The sequence below is a fragment of the Pseudomyrmex gracilis genome, unplaced genomic scaffold, assembly GCF_002006095.1.
Source record: "Pseudomyrmex gracilis isolate BER0280 unplaced genomic scaffold, ASM200609v1 scaffold_96, whole genome shotgun sequence".
In the NCBI taxonomy this organism is placed as follows: domain Eukaryota; kingdom Metazoa; phylum Arthropoda; class Insecta; order Hymenoptera; family Formicidae; genus Pseudomyrmex; species Pseudomyrmex gracilis.
In genome coordinates, this window is record NW_018020680.1 from 211,850 (window position 1) to 232,990 (window position 21,141).

Sequence of the window (21,141 nt, forward strand, 5' to 3'; positions counted from 1 at the left end):
ATATGGAATTGTGCAGACCTTGGGTCGAAGTTTTTCTTTTCTCCTCTTCAAATCCCCTTCAGTGGTATAAATACGGGAAATACGAGATTCAAAATCGGAAATTTGCAAATTGCATAAGTACGTAAATTGTGTCAATATACAGTTGGTAATAAGAATCAAATTAAGCGAAAGACAATATTTACATTAGCAAGATCACATTTTGAGAGATAGTCTACGTTTATGCGCGTTGTTTGCCGGGGGGGGGGGACAAAAATGATGAATTGATATATTTGAAAACAATGAGATGAAATTTATCTCGCGATTGGTATAATGATGGATTAGGTATGGATAGAACGCGGCGATTTCTAGATTGATCGGAACACATACCTGATATGAGCACCAACACTATCCACATGATCCCCACCAGGCTCTTCATCATGTCATTGTGTCACGTCCACCTCATTTCTTCTCGCCTTCGCGCACCCCAGATCACTCAGTTTTTGCGCTGCAATAAAAGAAAGAAGATATAAGCCGATCGGTAGATGTCGCAATCGGACATGTGGTCTTAACGACATCGACATAAATAATATCCTTTATTCCCATTTATAGCCTCGTCATATTTTTGTTCATATCTTTAAAAATGTTATTGTTTTTAAAAGCGAGTAGAAATAAAATAATATGTTTATTCTCTTGATACTTCAGTTAATTGTTTTTTTTTGTTTTTTTTTTTTTTAATAAAATACTAGAATTTAAGCTGTTCTCCTGCTTTACTTGAAAATAACTGGAAGAAAGAGAGAGAGAGAAAAAAAGAGAACTTTAATGCGAGTTGATCGCGCAAAGTCAAATTCGCAATTTATCAAAATGGCGCAATGCCCCCACCGGGTGGAACTACTAGTAAAGCATACGCAAAGAGCACGAAAGACGTCCGCTCGTGAATTATGAACAGGTAATTGTAGGCTATCGCGAAAACTTACGATCGTTCTTCCGCTCGTGCGCGATGTGTGCATTGAAACGGTGCCGATCAAACACGCGATAATGCGCGATATTCGTGCGAGGTATATGTAGGTTTTTCGAAAAATATGACTATATATAAAATATGACCGCGCGCGCGGCAAAAATCGAGTCCGAAAAGTTCATTCCAATTTGGCTTCTCAAAAAATTCTGCGCATCAGATCACAATCGGTGATCCGACAATTCGAAGTGTTCCAAAACATTGATACTTAAATTTTTTAAGATTAATTTGCTTGATTAAAATTTCACATTTGATTTGCAAATGAAACGCTTTAATTTAGCAAATTTGTTTTATTCGTCCTGTCGCATTGATCTTCAAAACAAAAAGAAGAACTGGTCGAAGTCTTGATTTCTTGTTCGATGATCTGCTTACGTATCGAGATAAAATGATAATCCCGAGTATTTTTGTTTTCTCTTTTTAATTTTTTTCTTAGTTTCTTCAAAAACACACTCCGCCGATGTGAATTCCACATAGGCGCCGCGCGATCGCAACAACGGCGCGTAATTTTCCCTGTTTGCTTTGTGCGAAATAGATATTTGATTCATGGTTTTTACGAACACACGAGCTTTACGCTCGTTATCGGTGCCAATTTTCTCAGCAAGAGATTTATAACGGTCGTAAGAATCGCATTACGCGATGTCGAACCCCGTCTGAATTTTGATATTTTTGCAGGTGCCACTCTCGACGGGCGGACGCCAATTATCGCCGCGATTCTGAGATTCCGGAATTGCCTGAATTCCAATAAGTCTTCCCTCGCAGATATTCCAATCTTCCGTCGGAACCGACTGCGAAATGTCGCCGACACGATCCACGAATCCTTTAAAACGAATTTCTCCCGGCCTCTCCCCTTTTCATTTGTTCTCTTTTCGGAGCTCGGTTCTAACATTTATAACGCAATAGAAATTGCACGTCATATACATATTTTGCAATACAATTTTAAATATCAATTCTCTTTATTGGCGAACACCGGATCTTTTAAGACTCACGTGATGATTGTTACGTAAATAAAAAATAAATAATATTCTCATTTGCAAATTTGTTTTAATAACGTGTACTAGAGAAACTTTATTATGGGTCAGAAGCGGATCCGGGCGTACGCTGTGCGCGCGGCGCTGTCACACAGTTCGCCGATTCAGTTTCCGAGGATTAATAAAGTCGACATCAAACATGGTCGCGCGGACTTTCGCGCGATGTGTAATTTCCGAATGATATAAAGTGAAAAATCATGTGATATTGAAAATTATTTTATTTACTCGAAAAGCAGAATGATAAATATTTTTGTAAATATGTATATTTTTTTTTCACTCTTATTTATTTCCGACAAATCTTCATCAGATTGTCTTGTAATGTTTGTTTTGCAACACAAGAAAACATTTTTTGCATAATAAAGTTTATAATGAATAAACGTCGCGCCCCCCCCTCCCCGCGAGTGGAACAAATCCGCCGATGTGCCAGCCGCACACACAGACACACACTTTTTTCTCACTTACATTCGCTTATGTAACGCGGGTTGCAATATCGCTCACATAACGTATTCTCCCATCCAGCGGGAAACAGACCGGGGCCGAAGAGAAAACCGACTTGTGCTTTAAATTTCAAAAAAGCGGACAGTGTCCGTTTGTCCGCGCGGAAAGAGAATCCCTCTTGTTTTCTATTCCACCACCCCTTTCTCCGTCTATATTTCTTCTCGTTTTTTTTTTTTTTTTTTTTTCATCATCTATTCATTCATCTATTTTCCTTTCATCTGTCGCTCGTACTTAGACACAGACGTGTTCATATTCTCGTTTTTTCTAATTTTGTTTCATTTTTATATTCTTTCTTTTATCTCTTCGTCGGAGGTCGAATTTCATTTCTTCCACTCGCTGCGTCTCGCAACGCGTCTCTCTCTTCTCGCACGTTTGTTCCCTCGCAACGCTCTCGCATACGAATATCTCGTGATCCGATTATCGCGATAGAAACTTTGACGAAAAAGCAATAGAGCACGGAGACTTAATTTGCGAGTGTCGATAGTTTCAAAAAGAAACATTGAAAATAATAGATTTTACAAAATTATATACTTGAGAAGATTAACGATTTAAACTTTCAAAGAGACGCGAGTCAGTTCGCTCCGTGGTTTTTATAGTCGAGAAAAAATTAGACTCCATCGAGAAGGGAAGGAGAACGATGAGTTTTAAAAATCCTGGAGTCTATATACGCGGGCAATCGTATATATATATATATATATATACGCAAATTGCGGGGAAACGGGCTTTTCTGGCGCGAGATAGATGACGGCCGGTTCGGGGCGGCCGTGTGAGTGGCAGGCACTTATTATTATCGGTTATTCGGTTCCGCGAGTGCCAATATTCTGTTATGCGCAAACCGGCGCGCGTCAGACCAGTGACTGGCTGGCAACATCTCGCGTCCTCTTGTCCTCTTCGTTTTCCACATCCATTATTCGCGTGCGGTATATATATATATATATATATATGTACATATATAGTCGACTGATGACTGGCCAGCCGGACCAGAGTTGCATTTTTCCACGAGAAGATTCGACATTCCCATTTGGCAATATCGCGCCCTAAGGTCGCGCGCACTGAAATCGATCAAATATTGTATACGAGCTGTTTCAAATCTAATCGTTTCTGCATTCTGTGTGTGTGTGTGTATGTGTGTGTGTGTGTGTCACAATCTAAAGTTGATTTTTCTTCAACAAAAATAAAAAAAAAAAGGAAAAAGCTTGATTGTATTGATAAATTATTGCTCGTTACGGTTTTTGTACGAAGCTTGGGATATTATGTGTATATATGCGCGTTTGTGAAAAGAAAAACGTTTCAACGTACGTTGTAAAATAAATCTACTAAAATAAAACCTTTTATGTTTGTCCATACATTTTCAATGACTATCGAAAGGTCTTTTGGCTTCGTTTTCGTTTAATTGCAATTTTTGAGGCTGAATCGAGTTGATAAGAAGTGGCGTAAAGTGATTCTGAGCGATAACATACATATGTACAACAATCTGTACATATGTATTACATGTTATATGTGCGAAAGCATATAGTTTTTTTTTTTTTACAATTGATAACAGCAAGTTCTGTCGTTGCGCGATATATGACAAAATAAAAACTCGCCGAGCCATTAATCGATGCGCAATTGAACTCCATATAGGTGCAAAAAAAAAAAAAAAACCTTCGATAAGCTTTCAGTGAAAACAATTCTGCAGTCGGATCTTTATCAACAAGCGTAGATTGCATGGTCGTGCGCGATGGTCGTCGAAGATGCAACGCGACTTGTATTTATTTATTTTTTCTTGTTTTTTTTTTTGTTTTTTCTATCTTGCTTCTGTGTAGAAAGAACTTCGTTGAATAGCGATCACATTTAATGTCAAAAAGTTTGTGAAATAATAATTGGCGGAGCGCGCGCTTTAAAATTTTACACGTTTGAAACAGATAATTTCTTCGAAAATTCGAGCAAAATTATTTCCTCACTTTGCACAAGTCGCTCTTTTGTTTCAAACTCTTTGTTCAGACGAGAGAGAACATATATCTGCTATTTCTCCACTCTCCGGAGGAAACTTCGGAATAATAAGTACTGATAAAACAGATATTGCGTAGAAGCTTGATTAACGCGTGAAATTTGACGTGCGTTTTCGGATCGCGCTCTCTCTCTCGCTCGAGAAATCGTTCGGAAAACTTCACGTTCTCTTCGTTCCCGTTCGAAAGTTATTTCTGCAACGTAGTCCGGGATCGATAAACTCCGAATTCGTTCGTCGCTCTGTTCACGCTCGGCACTTTCGCGAAGCTCAAGAGGTGGATAATTATCTCCGCTACGTTACAAGTAGCAAAAAGCTCTCTGAAAACGGCTTTAACCGGACTCAGCTTACTTTCTTCACTCGTCGCTTTGTCATCTGGCTTGCGCGCGCGAGAGCTTGTGATATATAAATTTGCGAAATATATCAATTTTTAAACAAGCAATTAGAAAGATACAGTACTACGTACATATATTTATATAAAGATACGTACATATATTTCGCGGTTTTCGAAATCCGTGAAACAACGTCCTCGATATAATCCGTATAAGTTCTGTCGCATTAATTAATTTTGATTGAAATACGGTTGCGCGCATTTATTCATTCTCGCGTGCAAAAATCGCGCTCGCGGGAATTATCGGAAATTCAACCGGCAGCAGGAATTTTACGAACCGCTCCGACATGCGTCGCGGGAAAACAATGTCAAAACATGGTGTTTCTATTTCCGTGCGTCCTCGGGGAAAGATGTAAATTCAACTCTTGAGAGAACGTGCGAGCGAATCTCGCATTGCGGATCGTTTTGTACAAATGGTTCTAATAAAAGAGAGAGAGAGAGAGAGAACAGCAGTCTCGAATGAACGCAGTCGAGAGAATTGATAATTAATCCGTCTGCCGGTTCGCTCGATCGAAATTGCGCAAAAACGAAACGCGCGGTATAATGATTAAATGTGCAAGCGGCAGCCCGAGTTTCAACAGCGCGAGCTGTTCCGCGGTTTTAATAAAAATATATGGCGCGCGCGCAAAAAAATGTAGCACGTACACACACACACACACACACACACAAATCCTATAAAAGAATTACGGGTCCATGCAAGACGATATAAACGAGCGGTCTTTTTCACGAGAGAACACCATCGAGCTTGCGCAAAAAACTTCCTGCCTCTTGTGGCGCAACTTTTTATTTCTCTTCTTAAACACGCGCACACACAAACACACGCACACACACACACACACAGGATGGCAAAGTAATTAATGTACATAAAGTAATGTAAAGCCTTTTCTATATTTAACGTAAGAAAAAAAGTATGTAATAATTAGAGGACTCGGAAAAGAAAACGGCATTATGCGCTACATAACGCACGCTTATTATTTTTACATTGAAGGCACATTTCTCATGTTTTCACAAAAACAACGTCGTCACCACTGAATTTTTTCACATATAGAACAGAAATTTTTCACAAATTCTTCACATGGGACGAATCATCTTATTAAAAGAGAGATTTGCGCGCATTGAAAGAAGATGAGTGATTTATTGCGACACACACAGGCAAGGTTTCTCTCTGTGTCGTGACATACGCGAAGCGGCAATCGCCAATAAGCCACTCGACCAATAGCACGATTATCGTAAATGTGTTACAAGAGAGTTCCAGCTCATTCTCTCTCTTTGTCAATGAGCCTCGCTTGCTTTATTCGTTTGTGAGACAAACGCATGGCGACATTCGTATCATCGCGTTCAATTATTTCCCGACAATTGATTTCAATGAAGTTCCCGATTTTTTGCAATCGGGTTTTAAAACTCGCTCGGGGTTTAATTTCAAGAGTATATCGATATCTCCGTCGAAGTAGACAATGCTGTCTTTTTTTTCTTTCTCTTTTTTTTTTTTTTCTGTGTGCGAAGCGCCGCGGTATATAACTTCACCAAAATGGTTGATACATCGCTGTGATAATTGAATTCGTCCTGGATAATAATGAAAGAACGTGTTTGGTCACGATTCGCTCGGCGGGATTAAAAAATTCAACATCGCATGAATATATTGTCGCATCGATGCGCATATTATAAATATACTCGCGTCCTCGAAAAAAAAAAAAAAAAAAGGCGATTGACCTCGGTTAACCGAGCTATCAAATGTCTGAAGCGCCGGCGATTATTTAGATTACGGAGCGCAATTTTCTTTTTATCTGCTTTTTCACCGAGATCTCGAATAAATGGACATTAAAAAAAAAACAACGATATTGTAATAGCGAATTCTCTCGAAATGAGAAATAAACGTTGCGTTACAAATATTACGAGTGACAGAAAATATTTATTACAAAGAAATGATAAAAATCGTTAGAAGTATTTAAAAAAAAAAAAAAACAGTCAATCACCGACACGTCGACAATTCTGTACAAGGTACAATTAAAATTTAAATAATTGAAACTGTTGCGAGGAAAAATTAAATAATTAAGAATTGAAACTGTTACGTTTTAAAAGCAAAATATTGTTTTAACAAATTAATATTACGTTATCGAGATTTTTACACATGTGTAAATATTGTAAGTAACATATTCGTTGAAATTGAATCAAAACTATCAAGAAATGTGCGTTAGAACGTAGAGAAATAGTAATTTATTAATATTGAAAATTCTGTTGATATGAGAATCGAATAATAACATTTTAAGTTTTAATTAAAATTAATAGTGGGATTTTTTTTCAGTGTCATAATGAAAAATTAAACTACATATTTTACATGTCTCATAATTTAATTCTCTTTTTTTTTTTTTTTTTTGTACACATTACTTCCTGACAAAATTTCGATACGTATATTCATATCATTTATGCAAGTTAAATAATACGGTTTTCGAGAAATGTACATTGAATAATAACGAAACTCCCTATTACACAGCGATATATATCGCGTATATGGATAATTATTAACATTCCGGTGGGAGAACAGATGTTGCTGAAATTCTCGGCATTCGCACACGCTGTCTCTCGGGATCTTTAATAATGTATCGTTCTCTCTGGAAACTTCCGCCGGTGTGGCGAAAGATACTTCGCGAGGGAGTTTCGATCCAAATTTCTCCGCTGTGCTCGCGCGAGAACTATACGCGCGAGAGAACTACGCGCGGGAGAACTGTTTATCAAATAAATAACCAACCTGAGACAGACCACGACGGTAGGAAAAAAGTAATTAACTTACTCTGCCTGCGCGCACCTCAATTCTTTCCTCAGAAAATATAAAACTGATTACACGTTTGAGAGACCGGTGTTGTTGTTGTTTTTCGGGACTGTTTTAATTTAAGATTTTTTTTTTCACGCACCGCATTTAATTCACTTAAAAAGTGCGTCCGTTTTTGCGAAATTAAATGTCTTTACATGTTAATTAAACGAATGGCCTTTGTGGGGCACTCGGGCAGGGTTTTGCCCCACCCCCCAGTGGCACACAGTTAATGTGTAACACATTAGATCAACGAACTTGTCGTGGTTGCCGGAAGGCGGAAATTCCTCGGCAATCCCGTCTACTGGATACGTCTTACTTCTAGTCGAGCAATCCCAGAAATGCTTCACGGAATTCCAGAAATGCTGAGAAGAGAGTGAGAGAAACGGGGGAGTACGTACTTGACCGTCTCCGGTTGAAGCGAAGAGCCTATTGAGGGAGATATAAATTATAGATTGAACACACACACACACACCAAATCGAAAGATATAAAATGGCGAGTTTAGCTGTTTAATGTTGCATTTAACGTATGACATATTAAAGCTCGAAATATCCGGATAATCCGCGCTCGGTTTTATCTGTCGAATTCGCGTTTGATGAAAAATAATAACAGTCGCTTCCGCGCGAAATACAACAACGCGAAAACTTCAATTCGATAGAGGCCTGGCGCACTTTTGAACATCACTGTCATTATAGTTAAATATTTCAACCACACCATTGTGATTAATAGCATTTATGTTTGCGCAAAAAGTTTAACGCAACAGGTGAGAGGCTTAAATGCTCTTTGTACGGGTGCGTTTAATGGCTTTGTTTTAATACAACACACATTTAATCCGCAAAACCAATATGTTTAATCCGCGATTTCCTTGCAACGATTGCAATGATTGTTTTTACATAAATCGGATTTCTATTCAAAATCTGATGAATTTTCATCAATTCGATTTCGCCGTTTCGAGAATTGGAATCCGCTAAATAGATCGTCTTATTTCGAATTCCGTCTTGATTATCATGCAATCGCGTGATTTGATTAACAATTCCGTCATATGCGCTGTAAACACAAAATTGACAAGCGAATTTCCCCGATGTAATCCGATAGAGACAGAGAGAGAGAGAGAGAGAGAGAAAGCGAGGAGAAGGTGTAGAGTTTCTCTCATCCCAGATAATCGAATATCGGTTGAGAAATTCAGTGCGCAAACGCGTTTCGGTACAACAAAAGATGCTGAGGATTCTGTGGAAATGTCGATATGTATCGTAGGGGCACCAGCCTATCCCGTGTGTATTCGGCGACAAAAGGATATAGGGTTCCACTTGGCAATCGCCGCAATCGCGATCGCAGGTTACATACAACACCGATCCAATCGCGTTTGAACGCATTTGTCGATGGGATTAAACCACTGTAGTTCCGCGATCGCGATCGTTGCGCGAAACCGTTGAAGTAGAAACCTATATATATATATATATAGATATCCGAAGCTTGTGTCTGCAATCGATGTCACTCGCAGAATCAATTCGGCCGGAGTCATGGGAAAATGAAATATTCCCGACGTCGCGACGCGTCTTTCGATCCGATCTCGCACGCGTTGAAATTTTTAGTGCGACCTTTATACGTCTAGATGTAGAGAAGTCTAATGTTGGATTCAACGCTTCGCGCGACGATACGTTTACGAAGTTCAAAGGTGCCAAATTGCTGTTTCCGACTACCTTGAGCTAAAGAGAACCAAACGCTCAAAGAGAACGTGTGTTTGATAAAAAATTTAAAAAGAGAGAGAGAAAAATAGAGAGAGACAGAGAGATGCAAAATAGAGCAGAAATAAAAAAAAAAAAAAACACACAAATTCAAAATTCTCGCGTTTTAATTACTTTGGCTTCTATGACTATCGTTGTTCGGTATTGTCTCGTTCGCGTTTGCACAGTGACCCGGAAATTTTTGGTTCTGCGATACGAACGAAGTGTAACAATGGTCGTTCATGTTTCGTAGCACATTTACAGTTACAAGAAAGATGCGCAAAGATGCGTTCGTCTAGCATCCATAACGCGTCGACCGATGCGCATCCAATACAAACAACATCGCAGGTATAACGTATACATACGTACACTTGCTATGTGCGTTCAGCGATACATAAACTTACTGAACCGCAACGACTGTGATAAAACAATCGCGTGTATATCGATAAAAGAAGTTGCGGACAAAAATATTGCATGAAAGCGAAGCGCGACCGGGATTTCTTTGCTATTATATTTGCAATATTTTTATTGGCTATCTGCGCAATAAACCGTGACCGTGATACTGCGTCGTGTTTTAAAATTGAATTTCTCGAACAAATAAATTTATTAAACAACAATGTAAAACAAAAGAATTAACAAAGAATATTATTTTAATATATATATCTCTCTTGAAATTTATATTAACAATTTATTTTTTTTAACAATACGTGTAAGGTTTTTCTCAAATTCTCTTTGAGGAAAATAAGTTTTCCACAGTTCTTACTTTACAGATTCTGACATCTCCCGTTTTCTATTTCCTATGTTAGACGTAACGCGAGGGTCGAGTTTATAACAGAAAACCAGTTTTCTGTTTACGCCTCGCAACAAACGTTCTTTTTAAAGAGAGAGAGAGAGAGAAAGAAAAAAAGAGATCTAGTGCTTTCGACAGTTTGACGTAATGGAGATGGACTGCTACGGTAAAAGGTGAAACGATTGAGGGTTAATAAAATCAAGATATAAGCGTGAGAGTCAGGAAGAGAAGCACATCGTTGGAGATTTAGAAAACAAAAGCGGGAAAGAGCGCTCGTAATCGGCCGATCGGGGCTGTAAAAGGATTGAAGGGGTGAAGGAACAGGCGAGCGTAGAGGTAGGTAGGTAGGTCGTTGCAGGGGGTGGTGAAAAAGGTAAGGCTGTGTGTGGAGGAGAGGTAAAGGAAAGACCTCTTGCAAGTAGGTCGCATCTCTCACAGCTCGATATCGCCGAACGCTCTTTTGTGTTCCCCGCTAAATTGGGTTACGTGAGTGTCTCCGCTTGCTTTGGAAAAAAAGCGCGCGGGAATATATTCTCAGTGCGTCTTCGGTTTACAAGAAAAAAAAAAAAAAAAGGGAACACCGTTGTAATCATCGAGCGTAATTGCCCGACAAATGTCTGAAATTGAGCCCCCGACGGAATCAATAAGCCGCGCAACGATGAGATTTCGAGATTTATATTTCATCTTAAATAAAAACATAACGTCGTGTTTGAAAAAAATTTTATCGTGAGAAATAAAAAAAAGAAAAGAAAAAAAATTGCAAAAAAAAGTCGATATTCGAGTTTACGTACGTTATATGTGTACAAACATTATCTTAATTAATTATTATATTAATTAGTCTTTTTTTTTTTTTACGCAGAGAGCATTAAAAAACTGCTGCGCTTTAAGAATCTTGAGAAGCGTCTCTTGAAAAAGAAAAAACGCGAATGTAAAAAAGCGATATATCAGAGAATTTAATATTATTATCTAATTTGCGTGAGAGAAAGTAAGTTTTTTAATCATCAAATACACACACACACACGCACACACACACGTATGTTATTATTTTTGCGATAATTTTAATTGGTCGCTAAGTGACACTTCGATATTGACGACTAGTGCGAGACTTTGGCGAAAAGCAACGAATTAATATATTTAAGTTTTGCTAATGCGTGCGTGTTACAAACTCAATAGAAAAATCTATCAGAAATATCTAGATCAGAAGAAATCTTTCTTCCCCGAGATGTATCTATACATTTCCGATCCATATTTGCGAAAATGATGGATCGTGCGAGGCGACCCCGGGAAGGGGAGGAGACGAAAACCGAAATGCATTGGAAGCAATTCGATTGAGAGATACTTTTTCTTGCGTATATCCTTCTTTCCTTCGTTTTCAATTTGTTTACGCGCAACCGTCGGGAGTATCAAAGCTTCGAACTTCGTGTTCCTTCAGTTCGCGCGAGATCGAGAAACTCTAAGTGACGTATTCAACGTGTAAGCGTCGTTTTTGAAAACTTCAAGCTGTCGGGCGCGTCTTATCACTCCGACGATTTGGATTCATTTAATACGCCTTGTCGTCGTGTGACTTACTTTCTGCGAGCAAAATTGAAAAAGTATTGCTTTTTTTTCATCTCGTTTTCTTTCTTCTCGTAAGAATCATTTCAAGACAGAGAAAGAGAGAGAAAGAGTTTTCTCTCACTCTCTTGATATCCTATCATCAGCAAGATGGTGGCGCGTGTTGCGCGTTTCTTTCGACGCGCTTCGCCGTCGTTCTCGTCATCAACTGTTTCTTTCAACTGTTACACTTCGCTAACGTACGTACGTATATACATATCGACAGCGGCTATTGAAAAATGGATCGAGTCACTTCTTATATGCACTTTGCTTTGCAAAAGTCACGATTATATTCGAAGGTTGTATATTTAAATTAAAAAAAAATAAAAAAATCTAAAACGTCGCCGCACGTTTGAATTCGTCGCAAAATCGAGTCGCGCTTCTTTGACTGTTCGATCCTTTTAACCATATATACCACGCCCTCTATTCGTATAAAACGAATGCATTTCACAACATCGAGAATTGCCGGACCGTTGCGAATGCGAAGCAAATCTTCCGGTGTGGTATACTACTGGAAGTTTAGAGTGTTACAGATTCTCCGCCATTGTGTTGCGCCTCTACACTCCGCGTTCACGTTTCAAGTTTTCCAACGCAAACTTCGCTTTGATGTCTTCGCCATTTTTCTCCTCGAAATCGATTTTTATACTCGCTTTTCAAAAAACAAGACCGAAAGTTTCTCACTCGCGAATATTATTAGCCTACGATAAAAACAAAAAAATAATTTCATAAAATATAGCGAACGATGAATAACGAAGTTTTAATATTATTATACAAAACTTCGTATTAAAATTTGTAATTTCATTATTATAACATTTTCATGAAAATAATTTCCATGCTTCATCTCCAACTTGCATATACGATTGCATATATTGACCAAATGTAAATGTAATAAAATGTGTAAATTAAACATTAGAATAAAAAATCAATAATATGAAAACTTAATAACATTTAAAGTAAATTCGCGACTTTAACATTTCTTTTTACATTTTTTTATTTATACTCATAGCTCGTTTTTTTTTTTTAACCAAGCAGCGCAGCTTGCGCGTGACAACGTAAATAAATTTAACACAAATATATTTTATTCTCGATGTCTCTCTTTGTCTCGCGACATCTTTTCGTCTTTTTCGCCCGATGTATCTTCTCTCGCTCGAAATCGCGGTGCGAGTCGCACGAGAGCGACATTTAATTATTGTGTTAATATTAACATGCATGCACACGCGGATTATATAAAGTTTCTGCTGAGGTAATTCACGGGTCCGAAATTGGCCGCTCGCCTCTCTCGGCGGCAAACCGCGAGCCTCGAAGCGACTCGCATTCGATCGATAGGTCGTTGCATTCCGTGTGCAGGCGTTCGTTTCGCGGCGAGATGCAATTGCGCATATACACAAGCGTCCTAATCGGCGGTTCGTGCACCTCGATTCTCGGCCGCGGATGATTGCATGAAATCAAGGCACGGGGCTAATTTACGTCGGGCGACTTCAGTATACGCGCGATAATCCGACAACTCGAAGCGCAACCCGACAATCTATCCGGTTGATAATTAAATGCCATTCTCCCCTTCTTCCTTCTTCTCATATCAATCGATCGGATTGTTTTCAACAATTGTCGGCGAAGTACTTAAACCAATTCGTATTGTTGCGCGCTGCCATTCGCATGAAATGTCGGTATCGCGTGAAGAAAAAGCATTTAAAGTAACGTTAGTAAGGAGAAAACGATTTCAGTAGCGGTTCGGTCGAAAAAGCGGTTCCTTAAAATATTTGTTGATTCAAGGAATCTATTCCTCATATCTTCTCTTCTCACTCTGTCTGTTGTATTTTCGGCGCGATAAGAAAATTGCTTCACCATTATATGGAATAACATTTTAACCTCGCGTTTGTTGTGAAAATAAACCCATACAAATTTTTGTGGATAAAATCATTGCAAGGTTCGCGTATTGTAAACCGCGCGTCGATTCTTCTATTAAATTTTTTCTTAAAATTTGTGCTATTTGATCATTTTTAAACATAAAGTATCTCAATTTTTTAATCCACCGTGTTCTTCGACCGTTCTCGGCAAAGAAAAAAAAAGACGCGTGTCGATAGATGCGCGACGGCGTGTTATCTCACACATACATATATATATATAAGACATATGAGATCGTCCATTCCGCGAAGATTACTTCATTCCTCGACTTTCGACCCGCATCGCATTCTCCACGACGCCCGACTGTTCAATTGAAAATCCCAATATGTCGACCCTCATCGACACCAACGTATTCGAGGGCTTCCCTTCGTCATTCGGCCGTGTTCTGGAATTCGAAGGACATCCGCGCGTGTACACGTGTACTCGATGACCCAATAAGACATCTTGGCTGAACGAGAAGAGATTTAATCGTTTAAGAGAAAGAAAGAGCAAGAGCGATCTTACAAGTCTAAGATCTCTCGCCACGTACGTTTAATCAATTCGTTATATATCAAATCGTTGAAAACAAAATTTTTTAATTTTATTCCGTCTTTGTATGAAAATATTTTAATACAAAAACGATAGTTATTACATCGCGCTCTATGACTTTGTTTTTTGTTTTAAATAATTTTGGTAGATTATCTGATTGCAAAAAATCTAAGAGAGAAAGAGAGAAAGAGAAAGAATATTAATATACGTTATTGTATGAACACGACAAAAATAAATAATTCCGTGTAATATAACACAGAATTTTTAACGTAATACGTAATTTAAAATGTAAAATTTTGTCACAGTACATACGAGAATTCTAGGAAGTTTTTACCGCATCGAATTCTCACGTTTATAAAAAGCGACGTAAAACCTCGGGTCGCTACGTGCGATAGGTCGAGAACGAAGACTCTAATTGTCTGGAAGCATCCTTCACTGCGCGCGCCAGAACGAATACCGATACGCTTATAGGAATATATCCGACTACGGAAATTTATTTTAGCGCGTTGGCATTAACGAGAGCATCCTGTGTGCAACAGGTGATTACATGCGTTCGGCAAATATCCTCCAATTAAACGTCATCGTACACCACCGGCTTTCGAGGTGATGACACAATTTTGATTACGCAGCGCGATTCCGAACACACTTGCGATAAGCAACGATGAGCACGTGTCAAACGGAGCGGTTTTTCGAACTTCCTGGAAAATAATATTAACCAAACGTTAAATGAGAAACAGTTTCTTTCTTATATAACGTATAAAATTTAAAAAAAACTTAATGAAATGAGAGATTCAAATGTCAACAAATTATATTCTGTGACATTGTGATATGGTTTCTCTTATATTATTAAATAAACAAAATCGTGAACATTTCAACAAATATATAAAAAAAACAATGCAAGCCTATAAGTGTTGGTGTATTAAACTTCATCAAAATTTAAAAACAGTTAAATAAAAAGGTGTTTTTTAAGGTTCTCTCTGTAGATAAAAATGATTTCCTAGAATACAAATATTTATAAAATCAATAAAAGCTTGTTACGTTATTTATCTCGGCAGTTTGTTTAATCAATGCTGACGTGCCCGCAGAGGTTAAGAGCAAAACGAATATTGACCGTTTCATTTTCTGGTGCTTTTTTAAGATAATTCGGATCAGGTTGCAGAGAGAGAGAGAGCGAGAGAGAGAGAGAGAGAAAGAGAGCAATTTAATCCAACTTTCATTAAGTCGTATTTGCTTGAAAGTATATGTAATTGTGCACCAAGAAAGATGATTGTTTCTCTCCGGTAAAAAAAAAACTTCTTTTTTTTTATCTGCTGCTTTACCTTTTAGATTTTAATAACAGTGGTCGATTCCGATCTAAATACGATTTAAGTGGAATACGAAATCACAAAAGTCATGTAAAAATCGATAAAAAATTATCTGTTAAAACAGAGAGAGAAAATATCAACTCATCGGTATCAACAGAGAATTTATTTGAGTATTTTTACAATAGTAGTGACGTTTCGACACATTTGATATAACAAGTGTTCGTTTCACACAAATTTCACAATCATAAGCTATCAAAACCGTAAAATGTGAAATAGTGCACAAAAGTATATTCTCATATTGTAAAATGATATTTATTTTGTTCAAAGCAATACCGATATGTAAGAACAATATTGTTTGTACGTTACAGCGGGAATATTATTCCACTGACGTATTTTAAAAAGAAATTGAAATTTATATAACACAAAATCAATAATATTATGGTAAAATTTGCAGTCCGCATCCTGTGATGTGTATAAGTTACTTGTTTTTTAATTTATTTTTCAATATCCTCTTTTTTGTATAACAACGTAAGAGGATTTTATTTTTGCCACGAGGCAGATAAGTCACGAGAAGGGTGTATAAGCGCTTTGCTTTTATATACAACCAGGTTTTCATTCTAACAATGTGTAAAAAAAAACAACTGAAAAAAAATCTGTTGGGTAATATTAAAAAAATCAAATTTTTTTATCGTTAAGTTGAATCGCGTGTCGTCTTCTCTTGATAAACTAACATTGCAGCTATACTTTACTAAGAAAAATGATCTTTGACGTTTTTCCCATAAAATCGTTTTCGCTGCAGACCGGGCGTTGTGAAAAATGCATGCAGCCTCGCGCTTCTAATCTTCGAAGAGAAACGATAAATAGATAAACGACATCTGATCCTGCCTCTTGCGGAATCGGAATTGAGTCACGTGTGTATGATAAGAAAGGGGAGTATGTCTCAATTATCGGCGAGCGCGAACTCGAATAGGGAAAGTTATTGACTTTTCGGATCGCGCACGTGAGAAGCAAATTGCGCGCAGTGTGTTATGTGCGCAAACTCTTGTTCGCAAATACTTGTTCCAAATCATGAGAAAATGTTGCATTGCATGTTTCATTACACGTTGCGTTGCACCTAATCTGTAGCGTTAGAGTTTCAGCTTTTAGAGTCGTGCGCCTCTCTCTCACGGCTCGCTCGTACATCACGATTTGCTCTAAGTGCCTTAAGTTCCATGTCGACGTCGGACGCCGATAAATGATCGTAAACGGCTCGTGATATAAGCCAGTGCCAGCCACGCAAATTGACGGGAACTCTGCGGTATATGTGTATATATATAAATAATGTGCGGCTTAATATCGAGAAAAAAAAAGAGAGAAGAGAGTATCTAAGTACGTTCATCACAATTAGCTGAATATTTATGTAGAGGTCATCTCTATATCAAAAGTAAGCTGTTTTGGACAAAACATGAAAATTACTCAATTTGTTAATAACGTTTATTTATCAATTAGTTAATATTTTTAATTATTTAAAAAATTCTTTTCTTATAAATTCGACAAATCATTTTTACAGTGCGTTATTTCCCACAATTCATATTTTGTATTTAAAACCGGAGGAAAATATTGAAACGTGTGAGCGTATTTCCGATATTTTAAATAAAAAATATATTCGCAAAAAAAAAATTCAGGAACAAGATTACAGTAAAATTTATGAAAACAATGAGATCGGTGACACGGTTGGAATTGTTTTGAAAGTTATCTTTGATACAAAAAGAGAGCCCCGTCTTCTCTTCTCTTTTATCCGCGCCGAAATTTACGTGTCGGCTTTGCATTTCTGTATTTTTTTAATATGTATGCGTTGTTTTGCGTTATTTGAGAAATCATGCCTTATGTGCGCACAAGTGTAGAATGCATACGGACAAAAATATTTTCATGAATATTATTTCATCCGAGTCGCCTTCAACTCGGCCTCTGCCGCGAATGTTTGCATTCGTTGCATTTTAATGTCATCGTGAATCTCTCAACGTGGATGTGAGATTGAGGCCGCCGATATCGACCGCAATTTTTACTCGGATGTAAATACATATTTAGATCTATAACGAGTTCTCGCAACATGGAAATATTGGAGATTTACACGCGCATTGTGCGAAGTTTCTCACCTTTTCCCATCGCGAGAATCTTTTTTTGAAAACTCACCTTTTTTTCGTTAAAGAAATTTTATTTAAAAAAAAAAAATGTATTTTTGCGTCAACCGATAAAAAAAAATAAATATCAATACATTTAATATACAAGACGCGCAATAATAGATAAATTTTTTTTTTCTCAGCTGAAAAAGAAGTAAAAATAAGTCTTGTACAAACTGTCGCGTTTTCATCGTCATGAATAAACACGGAGATCCGTTTCGTGTGTAGCATTGAAATTGGAATTCACCGAAAGTACATTTGGTCTCGCAGAGTGCTCGATACAAACATTGTTGGCACAATGGTAAGAATAAACGTTTATGCGATTTTCTAGGATGCGCTCACATTTCGACTGTGCTCACGGGAGCGACACCGAAATCGGTCCTGTATTATTAAATTTATCTTCACGAGATACAATTCGGCAATCACATGCTAATTTTGCACATTTCACAGGCCGGCTATTGTTCTTTCTCTTCCCGACAGCGAGAGAAACAAAAGAAAATATATGTTTTTCCCATTTTTCAATGCGGATCGACACACGATCAATAGCAAATGGTACTCTCGTAGGACACGCGAGTTATGCTTCCGTACAAATAACGCAAAATTGATCGTGCCATATATTGCAATACGAATTTCTGACAAGCGCGTATTTATTACCTATTTTTTTTCATATTCTTGACAATTCCAGGCGAAATTTGTGATCTGTATAAGCTGTAAACAAATGGTTGCAGAAAAAAAAATGCGCCGTACAAATTTTTTTTAAAACGAACAATTTAGAGAATTGTTCTATTTAAAAAATATAAAAAAAAATTTAAACGTTACTTAATATTTTTATAATTAATTTTAATAACCGTGTCATGTCATGTGTCTGAATATGTCAACCTGTCACATATTTTAAAATTAATTTTACTGGAATTTTGTTTAAAAAACGCTTTACCGATTCTTCGATATATAAACCTTTACTTTACTCACCGTGCAAAAATATCTACACAGTGACGCGCACAAATTGATTTTATCTAGAATAATGCAACTTTATGTGTTCAAAACATTAATAATATCGAATATATACACGAATGACACATCGCGAATGAATCACGAAGCATTCGCGCGCAGTATGATGCAATTTTAAGAAATGGAGATTCATTGGCCTCCGTGGCGCAAACGGCTAGCGCGTTCGGCTGTTAACCGAAAGGTTGGTGGTTCGAGCCCACCCGGGGGCGTCTTTTTTTATAGTGAAACAAAAAAAAAACGTAACACAATGCACTCTGTTAAATTTCTCTCTCCTTGTTTCTTCTTGCAGCTTCACATTCATATTGTTATAGTGTCATTCACATCTAGTTGACGATATATAAAAACAAAAGAGAGAAAGGCGTAACAAAAACTAATCAATTTTTTCACAAACGTGAAAAGAAAGACATTTTTTTTTTTTTAGTATTTTTATTCTAAATTTATTTTTATTAAAAATTCTTTTAAACTATAGGTTTGATAACAATCAGTTGTGTGTTCAAAAAAATAAAATAAATAAATTTTTGTCCGTAAAACAAACAGAAATTGTTGTGCGTTAGAAATTATTCTTCGACTTTTTATTGTAGAATATGTCTTTCTTTTAAAATGTTTGACTAAAAATGCAAAATCATTTACCATACCCGGAATTAGATCTAACTTAAATTTAACGAGATAAAAAAAATGGAAAAATAGATCTAATTAGATCCAAATTAAATCTAAATAGATATAAAGTAGATCTAAACAAACATAAGTAGATCTATTAAATTTACACTTTTATATATTATTAAATCTACTTTAGATCTACTTTAGATCTACTATATTAAATTACTATATTTAGACTACTCAGATTTACTTAGAGTTAAGCAGATCTGAACAGATCTGAGGAGTGATCTAATATAATAGATCTGAGTAGATCAAAAGTAGATCTAATAATAAATAAAAGTGTAAATTTACATAGATTTACATAGATTTACTTATATCTATTTAGATTTACTTTATATTTATTTAGATCTACTTTATATCTATTTAGATTTAATTTAGATCTAATTATAGATTTATTTTTCCATTTTTTTATCTCGTTAGATTTAAATTAGATCGAATCTATTTTTTCTCGGCTAGTCGACATACGTACTATATACGTTAGGTAATATGTAAATATTTCGTGAGCAATCTCTCTCACACATGAATGAAATGAAATATTTACGCGAGCGGATCGAGTCTTTTGAAATCCATCTTTAATCGAGCACGTGCGACACTAACACAAGTTGTACGCAAATAAGACGCGGTACATATGATTGTGTTCTGGCAAGGAGTATCTACTCTTTTCACCGCTAGACGTCGCAGAGCGATTGCTCTAACTCGAGAGCAAGAATTGTCAATGCGGGTATATAGGGAAGTCCGAAAGACTACTACGGCAGTCATCAGTAAGGCTATTACTGATCACATACAGCAGATGATGAGTGCAAGAAATGATCTCTGTGATTATTTACTCTGCTCTGCTTCCGTAGGCCTATCGCAACTACGGTTGTCGGAATTTCTGATGCTGTACCTTATCTTATATACTGATGACTCACTTCTTTTTGCGCGTGGTTAGTTGCTTCTCGTAAAACCTGCGAGGTTGATTACAGTAAAACGTAAAACGTTTAGCGAACATGTTCGTCTACGATTTTTTTTAATACTGTATCGTACAGAAAAATACATCAAAACGTGTAAAATCATTTTAGAAGTTAAAATATTAGAAAAAAGATGTGTAGTGTGTATATTTAAAAAAATGTAAGTATTTAAAGTAAAGTATTTTAAAAAAATAGTTACTTTTATACTACACGTTTTTATGTTACGCGAAATGCTTGCAGGAAATAAATATAAATTTGCGGAATTTATAATATAAGCAACATATATATGTATGTTTAAATAAGTAGAAAGTATTCTTAGTAAATTCTTAACCATTAATAAATCACACGAGCGTTACTGCTCGAGTCTCTAAATTATTATGCAAAGTTTTCGTACATTTTTTAGTGTACCACTTACATACTATATTAGACGTAAAAAATTGACAATTATACGCGAGCGCGAATACAATAAATATAGTAAATTTTATTTACTAATATACATGTACACGTTACATTTATATATACCAAGGTTGGGTAGTGTCTAGTTAAAAAGATAAAAGTTAAGTTAAAAAGTTAAAAAGTTAAATAATTTTAACTTTATCTAGTTACATTTTTAGACTCTTATCTTTTAACTTTATTTAGTTATATTTTATCGGTAACTACTAACTTTTTCTCTCTTGAATCTACTATAGCCATAAGATTTTTTATTTGTTTGCATACAAAACGGAACATATTTCGTCGTATGATCATAATTAATTTTACATGTTTATAGGCCGAAAAATTCGACCAATCACAAAGCTCAGAATGATTCGTTTTATATGCGAATA

General features: G+C 36.6%; 1 protein-coding gene and 1 non-coding gene across 3 annotated transcripts in view; one reads left to right on the top strand and one right to left on the bottom strand.

Moving 5' to 3' along the window:
• LOC109855720 (acetylcholine receptor subunit alpha-like) overlaps positions 1–21,141 on the bottom strand; it is a 58,221-nt gene that overhangs the window by 13,094 nt on the left and 23,986 nt on the right. For both annotated transcript variants that reach the window (XM_020430249.1, XM_020430248.1), the window contains exon 3: positions 367–484. In XM_020430249.1, coding sequence (XP_020285838.1) covers positions 367–418 — 52 coding nt within the window. In that variant the 5' untranslated portion in view covers positions 419–484. The remainder of the gene's footprint in view (positions 1–366; positions 485–21,141) is intronic.
• Trnan-guu lies at positions 18,846–18,919 on the top strand. Its single transcript has one exon. It is a non-coding gene; the product is annotated as a tRNA-Asn (tRNA).